Genomic DNA, 24449 nt, shown 5'->3' with positions numbered 1-24449 from the left:
ATATGTACTTATAAGGAACTTGTTTATAATGCAACTCTTTTAATGCAAATGACTGAATTATATAATAAGAAATTCAAATCATTTCTAATGCTTTGCAAAAAACAGATTTACGCTACTGGAATGAAATGATATTATAACCTTCAGTAACTTTTAACATTTATTCCATTGAACTTGAACTTGAAGAGTATACTTTGCAAGTAACCTGATGAGGTTGAGCACTCACCCTCCAAAGGATCTCTAGTAAGGCCCAGTTGACTGATAATGTAGCGGGGAATATCTGACTTAATGCCTTGTCCTTCTTTCGCATGTCCTTCTGCTGCCTCTAGCAAATGATAAAACTCTTCCGGATCAAATTCCTGAAATTTAAAATGCCACTTGTTCAACTCTACTTACTTCTAATGTTTAAAATTTACCCATAATTGGGAACATACCCTGAAAATGAAATAGAGGTTTAAGAGACAATCTTCCAGCATACAAAGCATAAATTATAAAGTCATACCAGTTTTCTTATGAAATTATTATCACCTAATAGATGGCTAGCCACTGAGGTGCTGCAACTAGTTCTCTCAAAAGAAAGCTTACCCATTCTGAATTGTTTTAAAATATGTTACATGCACATAATTTACTTGGTTTGCATTGTTAACGGTTTCGGTATGTCTTTTGAGACAGCGCCCATTGTCCAAAAATGAACTAGTTTCTTTTTAATAAGGACTTACAAGGCATTCCAGCAATCGAGCAGGGCGAGCTATGATGATGAGTAATTTCCTCACCAACTGATCAATGACGGTTAGTTCATTGCTTTCAGAACGCTTGTGAGCCTAGATAATGGAAAAACAAAAAAATGTGCAAAGTTCAATAAATCCAAGTAAAGAAAGTTGTTTAAAATACAAATGAGGATATAAAACATCATTATTTAACGAATTCATTAAAAACAAATGCAATTTGCCCTGTATTAGGGCCCAAATTGCTTAAATTTCAAATTCCAAATCATTCCACTGCACACTTCATTAAAGATTTGAAGTTCATAAACTTGATCAGTATGCATCTGAACATTACTTAAAGAAGTGTCCAGCAGACGGAGCTGATGGCATGGTGATGTGAGTTAGTTACATGACACATCTCCGCACTCTTCTATTCAGAGACAGAAAAAGAAACAATTAAAAGCACAAGACGAAATCCCTATTCAAATATAAAAGATACTGTGATAGTCACATTACCAACAGTTCATAATTATTTTAGGAGTATGGGCAGCTGCCTCATCTTAATGTCTACTGAGCTTGTTTTAATGTCAAGCAGTACTACAACTAAATTTTCTTTTCAGAGTTATATTTTGCCACAATTAAATTTTTGCATCTTTTACACTGGCTACACAAACTTTTATGGAACTACCGTTGACCGAGCAGAATGAGAGAGTGATGGCTAGAGGCACCACTATAACAGAAAGAAATCTACTTCTAGCAAAATCAAACAAGTGGATAACTGTCAATTAAAGATTTCAAGCTCCTGATTTAAGAATTGCCAAACTTTTCATAGAAAAGAATTTTAAGATTCCAACCACATTCATATGATAATTATATATCTGTATTGGTCATTGTCTGATTATTAACATTTCAAAATGCACTATCAAGGAAGGGGTGGCTAAAATCTGGTAGGAACATTATAACAAATTGCCTTGACATACGTTCAAGTACCCTCTTCATCTGTCAATGTAGAGCACACCTTCAAATTATTCAACTAAAATCCTTGGCTAGCTTATTTCATTTGCTGATCTCTGCACATCAGTTTTAGGATGAGAATTCCTTGCATCATTTGAGCAACTCAGCTCAACTATACAGATTTGTTCTCTTTATATTCTCCTTAAATTGTGTTTCACTGACACAATTTTATCCCAGCATACCAGAGGTTATAACAGGATTTCCCCAGCTTTGAAGCTTCATCTTTATCTAGATTAAGAAATAGAATCCCTACAGCGATTTTATGCATCAGAACATCATATCTGTGTTCCAAGAGGAGTTGTTTCCTGCTCGAATACAAGACACTATGGAAATCAGGGATCAAACACCCTCTAGAACAAAAAGCTCCAGCTTTTAAAATTTTGACCATGTAGCTTATTCCTTGGAGTAGGCTCTTCTTTATAACTGCTTTCCACTCTCAAAAGATGAGACAGTAAAATTTGCAACATTACTTTTGTAAATATCTGGTTAACTTAATTATGTCAGTCAGACTAAGTGCTCTGAGAAAGAGGTGGCAGTTTACTGCCGGTGAGGATTGAAATGACCCAGTGCCACTAGTTCGAATGGAGAGCAGAACAGATGAACCACAACTACTAAGCTTGAATGTTGTGTCATTGTCCAATCGACAGAATAGACAGTTGAAAATGGTACAAGCTTTTCCAGGATATCCAAGTTTTGTCAAATATTAAACAAAATTTGTTGTTAATTAGGCCTCAACTGAATATTTTTTAAATAAACAGTATTCTCAATTATCCTGCTCAAGAATTCAAAATGTATCAAACTTGTTTATTTAAATCCATGACTACATGTGAATAATACAGGGTGCGAATAATTATACTTTACAAAAAGAACCTCAGAATCACTTAATTCTGCACAACCTGATAAATGTTTGCAATTTCTAAAATCATATGACTTTTGAGACCAAATTTTTGAATTTGAACTTCAGTAAAAAGATTTTTAAATTATGAGTTTATACATTTGAAGCTGGTCAGGGTATTTCTTTGGGATGATAAAAATTGCTTCCCTCTTTAATTCCCTACAGTTCCCTGTTCTCCAGAGCTCAATTAGTTATCCTTTGTCATTAGTCAACACACTCTTTAGTTGTTAATTTACTTGGAATGTATTAAATGAACATCATTATAGACAGATGCAGATTGGGTAGGATTCTACTGGGAAGGCCTTGTAAAATGTTATCCAACAGAAAAAGTAATTAGCATTTTTATTTGTTGCTACTAAAATAGTGAAAAATAATAAAAAGGGCAGGGAAAAAAACAGAATCTTTCCTTTAAAGATATAAGCTTCAAATGTTATCCAGTCAAAAAAAAAATCAAATTTTCAAAATGGCTGCAAAAAAGGAACTTAATATTTACATATATGCATTCATAACTTCAGGCCTCAATAGATTCCAGCTTATGGGTTTATCGGTTAATCAGGGCAACCACTTATTTGGAATAATTTTAAAAGAACAAAGTCTAATCGAGAAAATAAGTGGGTTATTTGGAACTATACCATTTAATTGGGACAGGAGATTGTTGCTGAACGGCTTCTAACTAGCATCAGTTGCATAAACTTGAGTAGCTGTTAGACGCTACCCCATGCTTAGATTGAACTGTTTTTAAAAATAGTATAAGTTGTATGTTTGCATTCAAAAAGCACTGACTTTTTGTCACTGAGATTTGATGCAAAATAAGCAGCAAAACAATTAAGAATTCTTCTGCTCATTGCGGTTTCAAGTATTCAGGCTTGGAGATGCCAGAAATGGCTGGGAGCGAAAATGAAACGATTTCATTTCTTCAACAGGTTAGGAACAATGGAGAATTTGAAGATATTGACAATCATCTTGAATGTTACAATGAAAATGAAGATTTGGAGCATGCAATCGTCAAAAACATTGTTATGAAAGCAGCCCATTATCTGCACTGATTTTGTTCATTTACAGTCAATCAAAAGAACATTGCAGTGTGTTGGTTGTTTGTCATATCCGACAATGAAAGTGAAACCTGTGCTGGAGAGTTCTCAAAATGGAAAGGCCATTGCACTGGGGCAGTTCCACTCTCTCGACCGCAGAATTCCTGGTCCAGTGGTACGGATAGTCGTCACAAACAGGGGTCTTATTTTGTTGCAGTGGATAACCACGACTGATTCTGTGCCTTACCATGTCCTTTGTTCTCCATGGAGGATTGTAGAACCTCCTGCTTGGCCATTGGATCTCACTGCCGATCTCATTTGCGCAGTCCACCAGAACCAACTTCACATGCTAGGACAGGGGTATTTCACCAGGGTATGAGGCCTGTCAGCTATGCTCACTTGGTTTAGCCCACCTGTCGAAGTGGTGTGGCCGCTGTTACATGCAATTACTTGGAGCCACAGGTGGGAGCTTGAGTGTCTGGTGGAGTGACTTACCCCAGAATGGACACATCAAGCCCTTTCACCAGACGAGCTACTCCTCCTTGGACACCCGGCATACAGCAGTGTACACTGGATGAATTACTGTATTGGGAACTAATACACAGTCCTCTAGTAGCATTGGTAGTGTTCTAATTTGTTCTGTATTTCACTCCTCTTCCTCAGAAAGCTGAAACAGGCCAAACTCCCATAAAAGCTGTTACTTAACTTCTACAGAAGCACAACTGAAACCATCCTGACCAACAGCGCCACAGTGTGGTATGCCAGCTGCATATCCGCTGAGCGACAAGACCTGCATCGCGTGGTGAAGGCAGCCCAGTGAATTGTCAGCTTGGAGATCCCAGGACTGGACACCATCTATTCCAGCAGACTCAGGAGGAAAGCATTCAGCATAACCAGAGACACCACACACCCCGGCCACTCCGTTTGACCCTCTGCCCATGTATTCTACCTATGTATAATGACAATAAAGATCATTCATTCATTTAAATACATAATTTATTACTTAGTTAAATGGTAGTTTCTCTTTTTTTATACCTTTTTACCATTTCACGAAACTTTGGTTAATTGGGGCAGCCACTTAATTAGGCCAAAATGTATAACTCATGAAGTAATGTGCACAGTCAGATCCTAAAACAACAATAATAATAGCCAGATATCAATAAAAGCCAGATATTTTGTTTCTGTGATAATGGTAGAGAGATAACTGTCAGAACATCCTCCCAACTCCTTCAACTATGCTACCTCCTACATCCAATTGACAGGGTAGACAGACCCTGAAAACTAAACCCTTTGTCTGCATCAGTCCCTACAATGCCAGCCTCAACAAAATGCTCAACGTTTCTATAGCAGGTCTCAACTTATTGCCTCAAGAATTACCACTGAAAAAATGATGTTATTTAAACTTGTTTTAACCCCCCCCCCCCCCTTTTAGCTATTTCAACATAGTATATTCAAAATGGTGGTTGAGAAATAAGCAATTTAGCTCACCAAGACCATTTTGACTGAGAAAGATCTACTCGGGTTAATTCCACTCCAGCTCTCTATTCAGAGTCCACATGTCGTGGCAGCAGTGTTCATTTAACCTTCCAACATTGTTTCAAGGATGCAGCAATCTTACATTTATCCTCATCTCCACTTGAATTCTTTCACTAAAATCTCAACTCTATGCCCTCTCAGTACTGCTAAGGGGAAAATACTATTTCTTTCACTTCACCATCATTTTACACAGCTCTTTCAATCTCCATTCAACTCCCTCAATGCTGACCAATGACTTTTGTCAGCAACAAAGTGAGCTCCAACATCACCAAGGGGAAGATTTTCCCTCAACTTGCTGTCAGAATCTGGTATCATAACGAGAAACAGCACAGAAACAACCAGTTCAACCTACCAAGCACCCACTAACCCATTTCATTCTCTGCAGCCTCCCATCAGCTCCCCAGATTCTTAAACACCAAGGGCAATTTATATCAGCCAGTTAACCTACCAACCAATCAAGAACCCTCTATGGAGGAAGCAGATGCCAAGAAAAATTTCAAATCATGTTGGATGGGGTGCAACTGAGGAACTTATCGGATCGTGAGAGTATGCATGAACATTCCTTGAAAGGGTCTGGCAAACCAAATGGCCTTTGCAGATTCAGCAAAGCCACAAACACATCCCTTAGATTCTGTAACATATTGGGGGTAATGGTGGGTGAGAAAATAGCTTCAAATTTAAATAAAATAGCACTTTAAGCCTCAACCTCATTCCCATTTTGCGTAAGGAATTCTGTCCTTTCTGGCTATTACAATAGAATTGCCCCATGGAGACTGGAGCCTTGCATTTAAGCTCTTTTTTTTCCCAAATAGCACAGTGTACTACTAAACAATAGGGATTACTGCAGACCTAGCTGTTTACCTTCCTCTTCATGCCTCTGTTGTGCTTTCTTCTGCAATTTATCATAATAAAATTATGCAATTCTTATTTACCAAGATGATTGAGAACTAAAATAGTTGTTTAAAAGAAACTGCCATCAGCGGGAATGGATTACACAGATAGTTTTTGAAGAAGTCAGAACTTAAGTCACTGTCTCTTTAAAGCCTGTACCGTAGGATCAATGAGAATACTGCAAACTGCCTACTTTGGTGACAGTTTCTGTTACAGTGGGTCTCTATTTCTTACTCTTGTCATCTCTGCGACGCCTCAGGCTGTTGACAACACTGAAGAGTTTTCAGCAATGCGATATAATTTATACAAGTAGACTTGCATTTATCTATGCTGCAGTACATCTTGCCTATAGATGTGCAATGTCAAGCTAAAGCTGCTTTTTATACTGATCTCCGCCATAGATTCTGTGATGCCGAGCTCTGGGTTGCCATTAGCAACATGATAAATTGTCACACTAAAATGCAAAATTCTGGAACTACTCAGCAGATTAAGGAGTATTTGTGGAGAGACAGTAAATATATTGGATCATGACCTTTCATCACATACCAGTATTCCTCTCTCCATAGCTGCTGCCTGACCCAATATTTGAAGCATTTCTATATATGCTTCCAACTCTAGCATTTTCAGTACCTTAACTCTGTACAATCAGATTTTTTTTAAAACCTGAAGAACAATTCTGAATACCAGTCATACTGATAATCCTCAAGAGCAATATATGTTGTGTCACTGTCTGGTATGGGGGGGGGGGGGGAGTTACTGCACAGGACTTAAAGACACTGCAGAGGGTTGCAAATTTAGTTAGCTCCATCTTGGGTACTAGCCTACAAAGTACCCAAGACATCTTCAAGGAGTGGTGTCACAGGAAGGCAGTGTCCATTAGTAAGGACCTCCAGCACCCAGGGCATGCCCTTTTCTCACTGTCACCATCAGGAAGGAGGTACAGAAGCCTGAAAGCACACACTCAGCAATTCAGGAACAGTTTCTTCCCCTCTGCCATCTGATCCCTAAATGGACATTGAACACTTGAACAGTACTTCACTTTCATATATTTCTGTGCTTTAATCTATTCAATATATGTATACTGTGATTGATTTACTTATTTATTTAATACTATTTTTTTATTCTTCTATAAATTAACAAACTTCACGACACATGCCGGTGATAATAAACCTGATTCTGATTCTCTGCTGCTGAGCGGGAGATTGTCTGGGTTATTAGGGAGTAAACTGAGCTGTATAAAGAGTAAGAGAGAGGTGAGAGTGGATATCGGACTGCTGAAAAATTATGCACAAAATTAATTGATATTTTGCATCAGTCTTCACTTTAGAAGACACTAGCAGTATGCCAGAAATTTGAGTGTTTCGTGGAGCAGAAGTGAGTGTAATTGCTATTACAAAGGAAAAACTGGGAGTCCACAGAAGGACCTCAACACATTGAGGGAATGGGCAAAGAAGTGGCAGATGGAATCTAGTGTAGAGAAGTATATGGTCATGCACTTTGGTGAAGGAATAAAGGCAGGGACTGTTTTCTAAAAAGAGAGAAAATTCAAAAGTCAGAGATGCAAAGGCACTTGGGATACCTTGTGCAGGCTTTGCAAAAGGTTAACTTGCAGGTTGAATAAGTGGTAACGAAGGCAAATGCAATGCTAAAGCTTTGCACAGTATTGGTCAGAGAGCACTTGAAGTATTGTGAGCCGTTTCAGACCCTTAGAAAAAATGTGCTGGCTTTGGAGAAGGCCCAGGGGAGGTTCATGAGAATAATTCTGTGAATGAGAGGGTTAACATATGAGAATGGATCCGGGCCTGTACTCAGTGGAGTGTTGAAGAACGAGGAGAAATCTCATTGAAATGTTAAAATGTCTAGACAGAGTGGATGTGGAGGGGCATTTCCTAAAGTGGATGAATTTGGGATCAGAAGGCACAGCCCCAGAATGGAGAGACATCCAATCAGAACAGAGACATGATGGAACTTCTTAAGCCAGAGGTAGTGAATCTGTGCAATTCATTGCCACAGATGGCTTTGGAGGCCAGCTTATTCAATATACTTAAAACAGAGTTCAGTTAGTCACATGTCAAAGGCAGGAGAATAGGGTTGAGAGGGATAATAAATCAGCCATGATGGAAAGGCGGAGCAGACTCACTGGGCCATTCAGCCTAATGTCTTACGGTCTTATTTGCTATTTTGGTGGGAGCATTACATCGCACAAATGACAAACATGTGACTACAAAACATAATGAGCTTGCAGTGGCCCAGTGGCTACAATATCATAGCTTTGCAGGACATGCAGGCAACAGCGAGTGCCAGAGTAAAACTGACTTTCTGCCATTTATAGCTATTTGCAAAAGAGGAGCCTATTTTCTTACTAAGTGGTAAAATTCCAAAGAAAGGCTGCTTTAGATTGAGGGAGAGCTAGAAATTATGGTACATTGCTTGTTTAGCCACAGGATGTTCAATTGAAATGCATTTACTGTATACAATGGTCTGCCGCTTAGAAACATAGAAAACCTACAGCACAATACAGGCCCTTTGGCCCACAAAGTTGTACCAAACGTCCCTACCCTAGTAATTACTAGGCTTACCCACACCCCTCTATTTTTCTAAGCTCCATGTACCTATCCAAAAGTCTCTTAAAAGACCCTATTGTGTCCGCCTCCACCATCATTGCCGGCAGCCCATTCCACACACTCACCACCCTCTGTGTAAAAAACTTACCCTGACATTTCCTCTCTACCTACTCCCCAGTACCTTAAACCTGTGTCCTCTAGTGGCAACCAGTTCAGCCCTGAGAAAAAGCCTCTGACCATCCACACGATCAATGCCTCTCATCATCTTGTACACCGCTATCAGGTCACCTCTCATCCTCTGTCGCTCCAAGGAGAAAAGGCTGAGGATTATTAGGACAATTCTTAAAGAAAAAAAAATCTAATTGAGAAAATGGCCAGTATTTCCTTTGTTTATTTGGAACTCTATGCCGCTTAATTAGGACAGGAGATTGTTGCTGAAGTTCTTAACTAGCATCAGTCACTTGAACACGTGTGGCCGTTAGACACTACACTGTGCTTACAGTGAACTGTTTTTAAAATGGTGTCAGTTGCAGTTTGTGTTCAAAAAGCAATGATTTTTGTCACTAAGAGTTGGTAAGAAATAAGCAGTAAGACAACTTAGAATTGCTTTACCACCAAGCACATCTTTCCCTCCCCCCACCTTTCTGCTTTCCAAAGGGATCGCTCCCTACGCGACTCCCTTGTCCATTCATTCCCCCTCATCCCTTCCCACCGATCTCCCTCCGGGCACCTATCCTTGGAAGCAGAACAAGTGCTACACCTGCCCTTACACCTCCTCCCTCACCACCATTCAGGGCCCCAGACAGTCCTTCCAGGTGAGGCGACACTTCACCTGTGAGTCAGCTGGTGTGGTATACTGCGTCCGGTGCTCCCAGTGTGGCCTTTTATATATTGGTGAGACCTGACACAGACTGGGAGACCGTTTCGCTGAACACCTACGCTCTGTCCGCCAGAGAAAGCAGGATCTCCCAGTGGCCACACATTTTAATTCCACGTCCCATTCCCATTCTGATATGTCTATCCATGGCCTCCTCTATTGTCAAAATGAAGCTATGCTCAGGTTGGAGGAACAACACCTTATATTCCATCTGGGTAGCCTCCAACCTGATGACATGAACATTGACTTCTCTAATGCCCCTCCTCCCCTTCTTACCACCATCCCTTATTTATTTATTTATCCCCCCCTCCTTTTTTTTCTCTCTGCCCCTCTCATAATCACTCTTTGCCTGTTTTCCATCTCCCTCTGGTGCTCCCCTCCCCTCTTCTTTCTCCCTAGGCCTCCCGTTCCCATGATACTTTCCCTTCTCTAGCTCTGTATTCCTTTTGTCAATCACTTTTCCAGCTCTTAGCTTTATCCCACCCCCCCACCCTTCCTGTCTTCTCCCATCATTTTGGATTTCCCCCTCCCCCTCTCAAATCTCTTGCTATCTTTTCTTTCAGTTAGTCCTGACGAAGGGTCTTGGCCCAAAACGCCGACAGTGTTTCCTCCTGGCCTGCTGCATTCCACCGGCATTTTGTGTGTGTTGCTTGAATTTCCAGCATCTGCAGATCTGCTTGTGATTGCTTTACTTACTGCAGCTTCAAGCATTTATGGTTGGAGATGCCAGAAATGGTCAGGAGTGAAAATAAAATGATTTCATTTCTTCAGCTAGTTGGGAACAATGAAGGATTTGAAGGGATCAAAAACCATGCTAATTGTTACAAAGAAAATTAAAATTTGGAGGATGCAATCATCAAAAGCATTGTGTGAAAGTAGTCCATATTCTGCATCAGGGTCTGTACTAATTTTATTCATTTACAGTTGATCAAAAGAACACCGTAGCAAGTTGATTGCTCATCACTGGGCAGTACAGTTTTTAAAGCAGGAAAGTCAATGCTCTGGGAAAGTTCCACTCTCTCGACCAGATCCAGTGGTACTGATAGTCATCAGAAACTGGGGTCTTCCTTTGTCGCAGTGGATACCCATGACTTCTCCTGTGCCTCATCGTGCCCTTCAGCCCTGCTGTTGAAGTGGTGAGTGGGGTGTGGTCGCTGTCGCATTCAAACATCTACCTGGATTTCAGGTGAGAGCCAAGTGTCTGGTGGGGACCAAAGGTGTGTGAACTTCCCCAGAATGGACATGACAAACCTCTTCACCAGACATGTTCTCCCTCCCCAGAGACATCCAATACACTGCAACGTACACTGGATGAATTCCTCCATTGATAACTATTAGGAACCAATATAATGTTTCATAGCACTGTAATAGCATTGGCAGTGCTCTAATTTGTTCTGTATCTCTTTTAAATACACAATTTGTTACTCAGATATTGATATTTCAACTTTTTTGCTAAATGCACGAAACTTCAGCTAATTGGTGCAGCTGTTTAATTGGGCCAAGACGTACTGGTCTTGATGTGTCCCAATTAACTTGAATCCTTTGTATATGTGAATTGACTGAAATAAGAGGATCTCTTCGACTTTTGCATGGGGCAGAACCATCTTTTGAGGATCAAATGACATCAACTGACTAGCATCAATGGGCAGAAAGGGGAGCAGACTGAAATTCAAAATGTGTTGGAAAGGCCATTTCTATTTAGAGTGCATGTTGTTTGGATTGGGTGGCTTCCTTTCCAAGTTGCTAAGGGAATTGGGGAACAGGGGGTGCAGATCCCAAAACAGCTTATCATAATCTTTCACCCTTCCCTGGATGCACAAAAAAATGCCACAGGATTTGACAGAGTAAGTAGCCAGGCTGAAATGGAACTGATAGACAAAAACAAAGAAGAGTAATCTTTAAGGAAGCTATATTGAGTGGAACTGATGGGGACAATGGACTTTTTGTTCTGAGAGTTTTCTGTATGGGTCAGATACACTTCAACAAAAAGGAATGAGTTAGAGAATTTGATGAAAGAAAAAGATGGCAATCTGATGCATGTTTTACTGGCATGTAAGCTATAAATGAGGCCAAGATCTTAGTGGAGAACTATTAGGGGCAAGAGAGATGATACATGTCAAGCCAAAGCTTGAATACTTAACAAATACTGTATAGTGATGTTTTCCAAGAAGGTGTTGGTAGAAACTGAAAAAATGAGGTAATGGATGAGATTCAAAAGCAGGCAAAATGATTGGAAAGTCTAGCAATGTTTACAGTCAATGCTACTGTTTGCTTTCATCCCAAATTGCTAAGTGGGAGTGGAAATAGCAGAAGAATTGGTCATAATCTTCCAATCTTCCCAGAATAATTCAGAGGTGCCACATAATTGTAAAGTGGCAAATGTGCCATCCTTGTTTATGAAATGGTGCAAGGATATTCCCAATTACAATTGGCTTGTCAATTTAATATCAGTGATGAATAAGATATGAGAAACAATCTTCTGGAAAATTATCTTCAAGGAAAAATATTAAGAGATAATTGGAGGGGGTTCAGCTAATTAAGGGAAGCTGGCATAAATCAGAAAAAATATGTTTGACTAACCTAGTACAGTAACGTCTTTTGATAAAGTAACAAGCAGGTTGATGAAGGAAATGCAGTGGATCTTACCTATATGCTTTTTAACAGAGCATATGAAATAGCATAAATACTGTGTAAAAAGTTATTTAACAAAATTGGAGAGTCAGTGTCAGCTTGAACAAGGCAAAGTATACCCTGTCTAGTTCTGGTCACCAATGAAGATACAAAGGTAGATTGCAGAGGAATTTACAAGAAAGGCTCCAGGAATGAGGTATTTTAGACTCAGTAGGTTGGAGAAACTGGGCTATTCTCTTGAAATGCAGAATGCAACCCAAGCTGGAAAAGTAACTTTACAGGGATCAAGCAAGAACAGAATTGGCCTCAGCTATGATACTTTTTCTCAAAGACATAATCTATCCACTTAATCAAAATGCATTTGTCTACTGCTCTAGTTAATAGACCCACAATAATGCAAAAAAAAGTATCAGTGTTTTTTTTTAAAATGAAGTTAAGTTTTCAAAATGACTTGAACCAAAATTTTGAGTTGCATCTGGGGCACAACTGACATGGCATTTGTAATAATTAGAAGGGCAAAGGAAGATGTACAGAAGATATTAACTGTATCTATAGATGGCACAGTAACTTAGCAGTTAGCTCAAAGCTTTAGAACACTGGCTATAAAATCAATTGTGATTGAATCCTGCCAGTCTGTAAGGAGTCTCTATGTTCTCCCTGTAAACACCTGGCTTTCCTCCGACTGCTTCAGTTTCCTCCCATATTTCAAAGTCAGAGCAGATAGGGTTAGTAAGTTCTGGAAATGCTATGTTAGTGCTGAAGCATGGTGACATTTGTGGGCTGAAATCCTTGCTGATTTGATTTGACACAAATGACATACTTCACCACATGCTTTGATGTACATGTGAAAAATAAAGCAAATCTAATCTATCTAATTAGTATGGCACTGGTGGGCTTCAATGTGTGCAGACCTCACTACTTCAAAGCAAAACCTCTCCTGTTACCAAAATCTAACTGCATTTTATCTTCAGGTTTACGGGGTTTTTTTTGTTGTATATTAAGCAGCTGAAAATGACCTCATATGTACAACTGAACAGCATTATTAGTTTTCCACCCAGAAACCCAACTGCCAAAAAAAAAACAACTTGAAATACCTACTTCCTGTAACAACTTTTCTAATTTTTCCTGCAATTCGAAGAAGTATCTAGAAGTGATGTGGCCCAGCCGGGACTTATCCAGGCAATCTCGTGCCAGTTCAATGATCTGATGATGAGCAAAGCTGAGGACTCCATCTGCCAGTGGAAGAACGTTGTCAGGAGAATAGCTCGTGATAATATCCTGCAGCCTCTCTTCCATCTGGGCTGTGGCCTGAGGAACCAAACAACTTGGTTAATGTGCTAAATACAAAATAAACCATACAAGACCTTCAAAAAAATGCCTGCATATCAGATGAAAAATTTACAAGTACAGATTCTTAGTGATATTAGCACATGGAAGACATTTCTGGCCTTCCCATTTGAGAAGACACTGTTGATTATTTTTATAATGAATACAGAGATAACAGGCTTACAGAAATAAAACCTCAAGTAACCAACCAGATTATTCGAGAACGGGCTATTTTTTTTGGCTTAAACTTAATGCCAATTTTACTGACAATAGCTTGCGGTGTTCCACCACAACAGCCTCAATGACTCCTTCTATTACTGTCTCAAAATGCAGCTCAGCAAAATTTCCACAAGAATATCGTGGAATAAAACATATTAATTATGAGTTTGAAAATATGCATGCAATCTGCATCCAGCAACACCAATGTTCCTTTAAAAAGAAGGCAACCAACAAATTGTTTGAAATTGATGGTCTAATTTGATCCTATGTATTGTTATACAGAGATAATTAAAAGTAAAGGAATAAGGTGGCTGGAAGTTCAGGAGGGAGATACTTATACTCACGATTTGGTGAAATGCCACACAAATAGGATCTGCTCTTCCATTTAACCTGTGCTCTTTCATGTCAATTTCATTTATAAAACAACCAACTTGCCACTGCTAAGAGTGATCCAGACTATTCCCTCTTTGCAATTCTGAAGAGGGGAAAAGCTTATAATTTAAACCTTTAACCACAAGGCTTCTGCAGGCTGTTTTACATAGGACATTTGATGTTGCTCCTCTGGATTTTCATCAACTTCAAAGTTTTCTTTAAACCAATAAAAACAATCCAGATATGGAGAATTGATCTCAGAAAAGAATTTTTGACATTTTTTTTTAAATCATCAAACCAAAATAGCAGCTGCAGAATAAAAACACAATAATTACCTTTGGAAATCGCTCTTTGTAGACATGGTTCATCATGATAATTTCATTATCAAAGCAGGCTGGAGAACGTCCAGGGCTGCAAATGAGCAAGCAACGTTTTAGAAGCTTTGGGCACCTTATTCACTACAAGGTTTAATAATTGTTCTCCTGGGGTTCCACACGATAACTAACAAAAATGGCTGGTATTTATATCATTCTATTTCACAGGTGTTACCCTTCAAAATCATAAAAAAAAATCAGAAAACCTGCGGACTTTCTGAAACCAACAACAAATGAGGTAGAAATTGATCGTTTGAAGTAAATTGAACCAAATATTGGAAGCGAAGTACAATGTACAGCTGCTATCTGGTCCCTGCAATCAAGGATGAATTTCCATTCCATTATTCTCACAAAGGTGGCCTCTTTCAAAGTACATTTTGTATCATTTTGCTGTTGCAATGGGTTGTTTATATTTCTCTTAAGCAGAACTATTTGAAGTAACTTCAGATGAAAGAACCTTTATTTTCCATTATTTAATTGTCAGTACAATTCTACACACTCCAATATGAGAGGACTACTTGGAGAAAATATAGCTAGAGCATTAATTATAACAAGAATATTAACATGAATCCTTTGAAAGTCTTTCCTAGGTCATAAATAACAGGCCTTCATACCAAGTGGCACTTAAAAAATAATTGTTAATACCAAGTATTATACATACACAAATCCAGAATATTTTTCTCAAGTATAATCAGAATTTACTTCCAAAAAGACAATAACCGATACCTTTATTAATAGAAATCTGAAAATAGACACTGATTTCAAGCTATTTTTGCACATATCTTCTTGAAGTTCCATCTGTTCACTAAATATACCTCCAATTCTGTTAATATCTTTAGATGCAGTCTAGACAAGGTCTGAGAGTGATCTGTTCTGTGCTAAACAAACGATGATGCTTTGGTCTCATCAATGCGACATGGAGCAACTGACGACAAAAGTACCTGAATGCTTGAACTGCGATTTCCTATTGATTTTGCTGTTGCATCAATGCGTTTCAGCACAGAACCAAAGAATTTTAAGGGCAAAGTACACGCAGCACAAGTTTCCGTGATTGCCTGCACAAGCAAAACTCTTGAAGCAGTTCCATCTCATAAACTGGTTAGTCAAACATGGTGGGGGGGTTTGCACAAAGTTAACTCATTTACAGACCTCCAAAGAGACATCAGAAATGAAAGACAATCTTCTGGATGAAAGGACACCAATACGAGGATGTTTTAATTGATTTTTAATATTTGGATTGTGTATGTGTTACCCTAACTGCGATTAAAATGTCTATTTATTAAATAAGCCTGTTTGAGCCGTAAAGTTCAAAAGTTTGAAGCAGATTTATCATCAACATACTTATATACAACCCTGAGATTTATTTGCTTGTGGGCACAGTCAAATCCGTAAGAGAGTAACAACTATAAATCAAGCAATGAAAGATGGCACCAACATTCGAGCGACCAATCCACACATCCGAGGTTTAAGAGGAGGGGGTTTCACTCGGGCCCTCTGACCGAGTAGAAGGCAGCAGCAGAGGATCGCGGCAGTTTACTTGTGTTCTGACCCAGAGCCAAATGGCATTTGGGATTGATTAGCAAGAGCAAATTTTAAAAAGGCAGGGGCAAGCGCAGTGGCCATCGTCTGAGTGGACAAAGTTAGAGTGGTGATCTTGAGTCTTTACCTCTTTGATGCTTCAGTCAGAGAAAGCAACAAAAAGAGAAGCTCTAAGTAAACTACATCAGCTCAGTAAGGACAGCAGAGATGTCAGACAGGATAGTGGAATGCTCCTCTAGCGGGATGTGGGAAGGCAGGGAGACGTCCAGTGTCTCTGACAACGACACTGTGAGAAGGGCATCCAGCTGCAGCTTCTAATACTCCGCATTAAGGAGTTGGAGCTGGAACTGGATGAACTCTGGATCATTTGGGAGGCTTAGGGTGATAGATAGGATACAGAGACACAGGAAACTGGGTGACAGTCAGGAAGGGGAAAGGGATTAAGGAACCAGTGCAGGGCAACCCTGTGGCCATCTCCTCAACAACAGGTGCATCACTTTGAATACTGTTGGGAGGGCCGCGGGCTTGACCTAACAGGAAAGTTACAGCAGTGGGTCTCTGACACAGAGTCTGCCTCTATGACTCAGAAGGGAAGGGGGTGGGGAGAAGAGGTGCACTGTGGTAATAGGGGATTTTAAGGGTTTCTGTGGGGGAATACAAGATTCCCGGATGGTATGCTGTCTCCTGGGTGCCAGGGTCTGAAACCCCTCAGATCAAGTCCTTAAGTGGGAGGGTGAACAGAGAGAGGTCATGGTCCTTGTAGGTACCAATGGCAATGGTAGGACATACGATAAAGTTCTACAGAGGGAATTCAGGAAGTTAGGTGCTAAGTTAAAGGACAGGACCTCCAAGGTAGTGATCTCAGGATTGCTACCTGTGCCACGTGCTGGAGAGGCCAGAACTAGTTAGATTTTACACTTTAACACTTGCCTAAGGAGCTGGTGCAGGAGGGAGGGGCTTAAGATTTTTGGAACATTAGTCTCTCTTCCAGGGAAAGTGGTACCTGTACAGAAGGGATCGTCTGCACTTGAACTGGAGGGGGACTAATATCCGAGCAGGAAGGTCAGTGGGATTTAAACTAGAATTGCGGGGGGTGAGAACCAGAGTGCTAGAACAGTTGTCGGGATGTTGCGGAGACAGATGTTGGTCAGACCTCAGACAAAGTCAGAAATCAAAAGGTGGGACGAGGATCCTGAGCTGCGTAAATTTCAATGGAAGAAATATCGTAGAAAAAGTGGATTAGCTCAGGCCATGGATTAACACCTGGAATTATGACATTGTAGCCATTAGTGAAACTTGGCTGCAGGAGGGGCAGGACTGGCAGCTCAGTATTCCAGGCTTCCATTGTTTTAGACGCGACAGAGTGGGAGGGATAAATGAAGAGGGGTGGCGTTACTAGTCAGGGAAAATGTCATGGCAGTGCTCAGTCAGGACAGATTGGAGAGCTCGACTAGTGAGATGTCATGGGTGGAACTGAGGAATAAGAAAGGTAAGACCACCTTAATGAAGCTATATTACAGACCACCTAAGAGTCCTCGGGAAAGTTTCCTTCAGCTGTACATATAAGTCCCAATGAGAGAATGGGTAATACAGAATATGCTATTAGAAAATGAGACAGGGCAGGTGACAGACAATTGTGTAGGGGAACAAGAAGGCCATTAGTTTCAAAGTAAATACGCAAAAAGATAGGTCTGAGCCGTGGGTTGAGAGTCTAAATTGGAGAAAGGCCAATTTTGATGGTGTCAGAAATGATCTGGCAAGTGTGGATTAGGACAGGCTGTTTTCTGTCGAAGGTGTACTTGGCAAGTGGGAGGCCTTCAAAAATAAAATTCTGAGAGTACAAAGCTTGTATGTGCCTGTCAGAATAAATGGTGAAGATAACAAATGTAGGAAACCTTTGTTTTCAAGAGAAATTAAGGCCCTGGTTAAGAGAAAAAAGGGGATACATTGAAGGTAGGAACAAATGAAGTGCTTATGGAGTATAAGAAATGCATGAAAACTTAAGAAAGAAACCAGGAAGGCTAAAAGAAGGCATGAAGTTGCTCCAGCAGACAAGATGAAGGAGATGAAGGGATTCTACAGATATGTTAAGTGCAAAAGGATTGCAAGGGACAAAATTGGTCCTCTGAAAGACAGAATGGTAATCCAAGTGTGAAGCCAAAACAGATGAGAGAGATCTTAAATTTTTTTTATATCTGTATTTACTCAGGAGATGGACACAGAGTCTGTATAAGTGAGACAAAGCGGCATCAACTTCATGGACCCTGGACATATTACAGAGGAGGAGATGTTTGCTACCCTGCGGCAAATAAGGATGGTTAAATTCCCAGGACCTGACAAGGTGTTCCCTCAGACTCCAAGCGAGGCAAGTGCAGAAGTTGCCAGAAATAGCAGTGATATTTAAATCATCCTTAGCAACAGGGGAGGTACCAATGTATTGGAGGATAGCCAAAGCTGTTACTGTTTTAAAAAGGCTCTAGACATAAACTAGGAAAATATAAGCCAGTGAGTCTGACACCAGTTCTAGGAAAGTCTTGGGAAGGTATACTAAGGGAATTGGATTTATAAATATTTGGTTAGACATTGATTGATTAAGGATAGTTAGCATAATTACATGTGTGGTAGGTCATGTCTAAACAACCGTACAGAGTTTTAAGGAAGTTACCAGGCATATGGATGAAGTAAAGGCAGCGGAAGTTGTCAATATGGTCTTTGGTAAGGCATTTAACAAGGTCCCACACGGGAGACTGGTCAAGAAGCTTCAGTCGCTGGGAATTGGATTGGACATCAGCTTTTTGGGAGAAGCCAGAACCAGTAGATGGTTGCCTCTCTGACTGGAGGCTGGTGACTAGTGGAGTGCCGCAGGGTTCGGTGCCTAGTCTTTCATTATTTATCATCTGTATCAATGATCTGGATGATAAAGAGGTTAAATCGAGCAGCAAATTTGGAGATGACACCAGGACTGGAGACGTAATGGACTATGGGGAAAGCTATCATGGGTTGCAGAGGGATCTGCATCAGCTGGAAAATTGGGCTGAAAAATAGCAGGTGGAATTTAATGCAGACAAGTGCAAGGTTTTGCACGCCAGTCGGAGCAGCCAGGGTAGGTCTAACACAGTGAATGGTAGGGCACTGAGGAGTGTGGTAGGACAAAGGGATCTGGGAATACACGTCCTTAATTCAGTGAAAATGGTGTTACAGGTAGGTAGTGTCATAAAGAAAGATTTCAGCACAATGGCCATCATGAATCAAAGTACTGAGTACAGGAGATGGGATGTTATGTTGAAATTGGTGAGGCCTAATTTACAGCATTGTTTGAAGTTTTGGTCACCTCCCTACAGGAAAGGTATAAACAAGATTGAAAGAGTATGAAAGAATTTATAAGGATGTTGCCAGGTCTCTGGGGTCTGAGTTACAAGGAAAAATTGAATACATTAGGTCTGTATCCTTCAGAATGTAGAAGACAGAGATCTGACAGAGGTATACAAAATTATGAGGGGTATAGATAGGTTAAATGGAAGCAGGCTTTTCCATGGGTTGGGTGCTGCTTTCTTGTGACAATGCTTCATGTGAATGTCCTCAATAGTAGGGAGGGCTTTACCCATGATGGACTGGGCCTTGTCCACTATTTTGTGTCATATTTTCTGTTCAAGGGCATTGTGTTTCCATACCAGGCTCCATGATGCATCTTTCGAAGATTGTCAAAAGTTTTAGGTGTCGTGCTGAATCTTCACAAGCTCCTAAGGAAGTAGAGGCATTGCTGTGCTTTCTTCATAGATACACTTACGTGCTAGGCCCAGGACAGATCCTCCAAAATGGTAACACCAAGAAATTTAAAGTTGCTGACCCTCTCCACCTCTGATCTTCCACTGAGGACTGGGTCAAGGACCTCTGGTTTTCTCCTCCTAAAGTCAACAATCTGGTCTTGCTGACACAGAGTGAGAGGTTGCTGCTGTGTCACCACACAGCCAGATTTTCAACCTTCCTCCTATACGCTGATTTATTACCACCTTTGATTTGGCCTACGACAGTGGTGTCGTCAACAAACTTGAATCTGGCATTGGAGCTGTGCTTGGCCACACAGTCATAAGTGTAAAGCGAGCAGAGGAAGGGGCTAAACACACAGCCTTGAGGTGCACCTGTGCTGATGGAGATCATAGAGAAGATGCTGTTGCCAATCTGAACTGACTGGGGTCTGCAAGTGAGGAAGCCGACAATCCAATTGCACAAGGAGGTATTGAGGGAAGCTCTTGATTAGTTTTGAGACGATGATAGTATTGAATGCCAAACAGTAGCTGATAAAAAGCATCCTGATGTATGCATTTTTGTCATCCAGATGTTCCAGGGTTCAGTGAAGCACCAAATGAGATGGCATCTGTGTGGACCTATTGTGACTGTAGGCAAATTGGACCAGATCCAATTCATTTCTCAGGCGGGAGTTAATACGTTTTCATCACAAATTAATGCAGATCTGATCTATTCAAAGTTAGCAAACAAGGCTATATCTTTTTTTTAAATAGACTTCCAGCAGAAATTTTCATTGGGGTCCAAGAGAGAAAACTGCCACAACAAGCTGTTCCAAGGAATTCCAGCTCCAATCTCAATGTCTAAATCCCATCCTGTGGCAGGGTTCTCTAGGATAAGGCTTAAGATCAGAGGATCAGAGGAGGAAGAATGGCACTGGTGAACTTCAGTGACTTCTGGCTGGTGGCAAATGAAACAAGGAAAACAACTAATTACTTTATTAATCATACTTTTTCTGGTTAAATGATCATCACAAGTAATAGTCTGTAACATCCCTTTGGACTTGAAGGCAATTCTACGTGGCAGAACCTAGGTACGGCGAGGCAAGACAGCGGGCGTGAGGAGGACCCAAGATTCGACCGATATAAGCACCAGGCTGAAGGATGAATGAAGGTGGCGAGGTTCGGGCAGTAGAGTGTACTGACCCAGCTGAACTCGATGTTTGGACAGAGACCAGAGCGCCGTGCTGAATCAGAAAGGTCGGGTATAGGCCAAATCGAAGCGGCAGGGTCCAGGTACCAGGGCGTACCGGTCTGACTGAACGCGATGTTTGTACGGAGATTTAGGCACCCTAATGAATTGGAAAGGTCTATTACATGCCGAATCGAGGGTCAGATCGCTGATCCACAAGGTTTCCTCGGCTCTGCGCTGAACAGGATTCTCTTGTGGACTTCAGCTCAGAACGCTATTTGTTTGTGGGTTCTTTACTCTGCACAGTGGGTATTCTACAGACTTTTTAAAATATGGGTTCTTTTGTGTTTCTTTGTTTCCTGGCTTCTTGTTAGCAGATGAATTTCAAGGCTGTATAATGTATACATATTTTGATGATGATAATGTACTTTGAATCTTTGAACGGGTAGAGGATGGTATGAAGGTGGAAATGAATGGACAAAACAAGACCAGGTCATAAAAAAAAACTGTGACATCAAACTAAGTTTCAACCCTTGAATCATAGCTATCAAGAGAAACTTAGAGCAACACGTACAAAATGCTGACCTCCAAGAGGACTACAAACTTGTTGTTGGATTTAGAGGCTTGCGTGCCTCAATGACCTGGAGAGCGATGCTGGCTTTATGCTTTGGCGCTTGGTATGGTCACCCATGCTGAACAGGTCAAAGGGTGAAGGCCACAGTAAAAGTGGTCCACCGTTCTTCCAAGTTCTGGGGGGGGGGGGGCGGTGGGGTTAGCTCAGGGATAACAAGCTTGAATAGTCAAACAAAACTGGTACAGAAGCAGCAATGAAGAGTCCTTCTATATCTGAATGCAAAAAATACTCCCTGTGCCATGAGTGGCAGCTGTGCTATTGGTGTGTATGAATACAATAGAACAGGACCGAAAGCACTGAGTATGGATATAAACACTGAAAAGGCCTTGAAAGGCTTACTCTTGTAAATATTGTTCTATTATGGATAAAGTTTAGTTTATTTAAATAAAAAAAAATCAACATAAAGACTGCCAGTGCTGGAAATCTGATAAAGAAAACCACACACATCTGGAAATAATGGAAAGATTTAATAGGTCAGGCAGAATTTGTGGCAAATGCAACAGAATTATTGGCTTAAACTGATGACCTTTCATAACCCGTCTAAGATCTGTTCAGAGCTTAAAAGGTTTATGATTGCCAGAGAAGAAGTTGAGGTTAATGAACAGAAATCTGTAATTTCAAAAGAAGCACATTTAAATTTATGAACGAAGCACTTCCGAGGATGTCAGAATCTATATTTAATATTTAATGATGATTAAACTATTTCAACTGAAATAAGTGCACGTCTGTTCCTGATTATTGCAATTCAAGTCCAGGAAAGCTTGAATTTTTCTTATTCCCATGCTTCAGCCTCAGTACAGGTATACAATTCCCATTTTAAAGGTCCTTAAATCAGTGCATCATTAGAAAAACAAGGTGAAAATTTAGACTAAGCAATGCAATGTAAGAGCTGTGCTATGCTTCCAGTAATGAAACACATAAAACTTGGGTCAGAATGGATTATGTGCTTGGTAAGAACATAGTCCAATTGCTTTTCCTTTCACAGAAGTGGCCCTTGCCGATTCCTCCTGGACGGGTTCAATTTTTGGGTTCTTTTCTATTCAATGCTAAATGTTTGTCTCTGGACTCAGTTTGGTGACCACTGTCCTAAGACAGTCATACAGCATCGAAACAAATCTTTTCAGCCCTCTGTATCTACGGCATCCATCAAATGCGTATCTATACTAACATCATGATGCACGTGGTAGAATGTGTTCTATGTTTCGATAATTCAAGTACTCATCCTGTGTTTTTTTTTAATTTTATGTGATTACTCGCCTCTAACTCAGTCTTAATCAATATGACATTTATAATAATGCACCCACTCTCCCAATGATTCTACGCAATAATCAAATGAGTTGTAAGAACCAGAAAAACACCGGTCTGTGGGGATTGGCAAGAAGAGAATTACACCTTTGATGCTGTTAGTTACACAGGGGTTACCACCGATTGCTGGCCATGGCTGAACACTGAGCACTTCATTGAAATATTACGATGGTATTGGACATTCAAGTGATTACAGCTTGGAGAAGGGGGAGGGAAAGGAAAGAGCAATATTTCTTCAACATCATGCAGAAAAACACTCCAAGTATAAACATGCATGTTCTTAAAATTGAATTTACAAAGATTTGTGTTACTTTGCTATAACTTTCTTTTTAGGCCTCTACATGGAAAAGATCAGAGATAATTTTTTTAATTGTTTTCAAGTATAACTTTCATTCGTGAACTATTTATTCTATATCATACAAACTGTGAATGAATTGGGATTATAGTGGATCCTAATCTCACAGCAAAGATCAAATCAGGAATAAAATGAACATTTATTTCCTCATTCTGGCTCCCATTACACTTTTATTGGTACTACCAGGGGAAGTTGAAGAGTACAAACCTCAGGCTCCTGGAACGTGGTCGCATTGAGACAGGCCTGCGCCTCTCCTCGTTCGAGATGGCATCTGTACTGCAGAAGTGCTTGGAAAGGAAGTGCAGCTCATCCGGAGTTGGCTGGTACGGCAACTGATGCAACTTTTCCTGAGATGAGCAGGATGACTAGAAAATTGAAAGGGAGAACACCACGGTTTAAATTGCTTAGACTAATCCTGGATTTGGTCAAAAAGACTCAGTGAAAAGAAAAGAAAACCAATTAGAAAATCATGTCAATGAGTTTTATGACCTAGTAGGCTCAATTTCTACAAATTAATCAAAAATTACAAATACTATTACAGACTCAACTTTATCCCATGGAGGAAGATCAGATATTTAATTCCAAGGTCAAGTGCATTAATAAGGTAGAGAATATAGTATTCATTTTTTAGAGTACTCCATTTAAAACTTAAAATTCTACACATTCTACAGCATTAACTACTTTGCCTTTCTATCCTCCTTGTGAGGATTACAAATTGTCGTCACAGATTAGATACACAGATCTTCACAGCTTTGAAGTTTTTTTGAAACATATCCACAAGCTTTACTAATCCAACAAGATCTTCCTGGGACCTAATCATATCCTGGAGAACACCCACAAGTTGGTCATATTTCACATCTTCCAACTTCAAATCAATTTCAAAACAGATTCATAGAAGGTTTTGTTTGAACTTATTAAACAGTGATTCCAAAAATAAGAGCCCAGCAACCAGAGTGACTTGCAGGATTGTCCAATTTCTACTCCATGGTTCAGTTAACTACTGAAGTACAGAATCATAGAACACTACAGCACAGAAAACAGGCCATCCGGCCCTTCTAGTCTGTGCCAAAACTTTATTCCGCTAGTCCCATTGACGGGTACCCAGTCCATAACCCTCCAGACCTCTCCCATCTATCTATCCAATTTATTCTTAAAGTTTGAGTGAGTCCACATTTACCACGTTAGATGGCAGATCTTTCCACACTCCCACCACTCTCTGAATGAAGTTCCCCTTTCCTCTTTCACCCTAA

General features: G+C 40.2%; 1 protein-coding gene across 19 annotated transcripts in view; it reads right to left on the bottom strand.

Annotated features, from left to right (window-relative positions):
* LOC132396665 (microtubule-associated serine/threonine-protein kinase 4-like) overlaps positions 1-24449 on the bottom strand; it is a 398948-nt gene that overhangs the window by 59201 nt on the left and 315298 nt on the right. For all 19 annotated transcript variants that reach the window (XM_059974425.1, XM_059974427.1, XM_059974426.1 and 16 more), the window contains 5 exons: positions 23407-23564; positions 14393-14468; positions 13239-13448; positions 717-818; positions 224-356 (listed from right to left, as the gene is read on the bottom strand). In XM_059974425.1, coding sequence (XP_059830408.1) covers positions 224-356; positions 717-818; positions 13239-13448; positions 14393-14468; positions 23407-23564 — 679 coding nt within the window. The remainder of the gene's footprint in view (positions 1-223; positions 357-716; positions 819-13238; positions 13449-14392; positions 14469-23406; positions 23565-24449) is intronic.

This window comes from Hypanus sabinus, chromosome 7, assembly GCF_030144855.1.
Source record: "Hypanus sabinus isolate sHypSab1 chromosome 7, sHypSab1.hap1, whole genome shotgun sequence".
Lineage (NCBI taxonomy): Eukaryota > Metazoa > Chordata > Chondrichthyes > Myliobatiformes > Dasyatidae > Hypanus > Hypanus sabinus.
The sequence above is the reverse complement of the archived record's forward strand: the minus strand, read 5'-3'. Positions and strand labels throughout refer to the sequence as shown.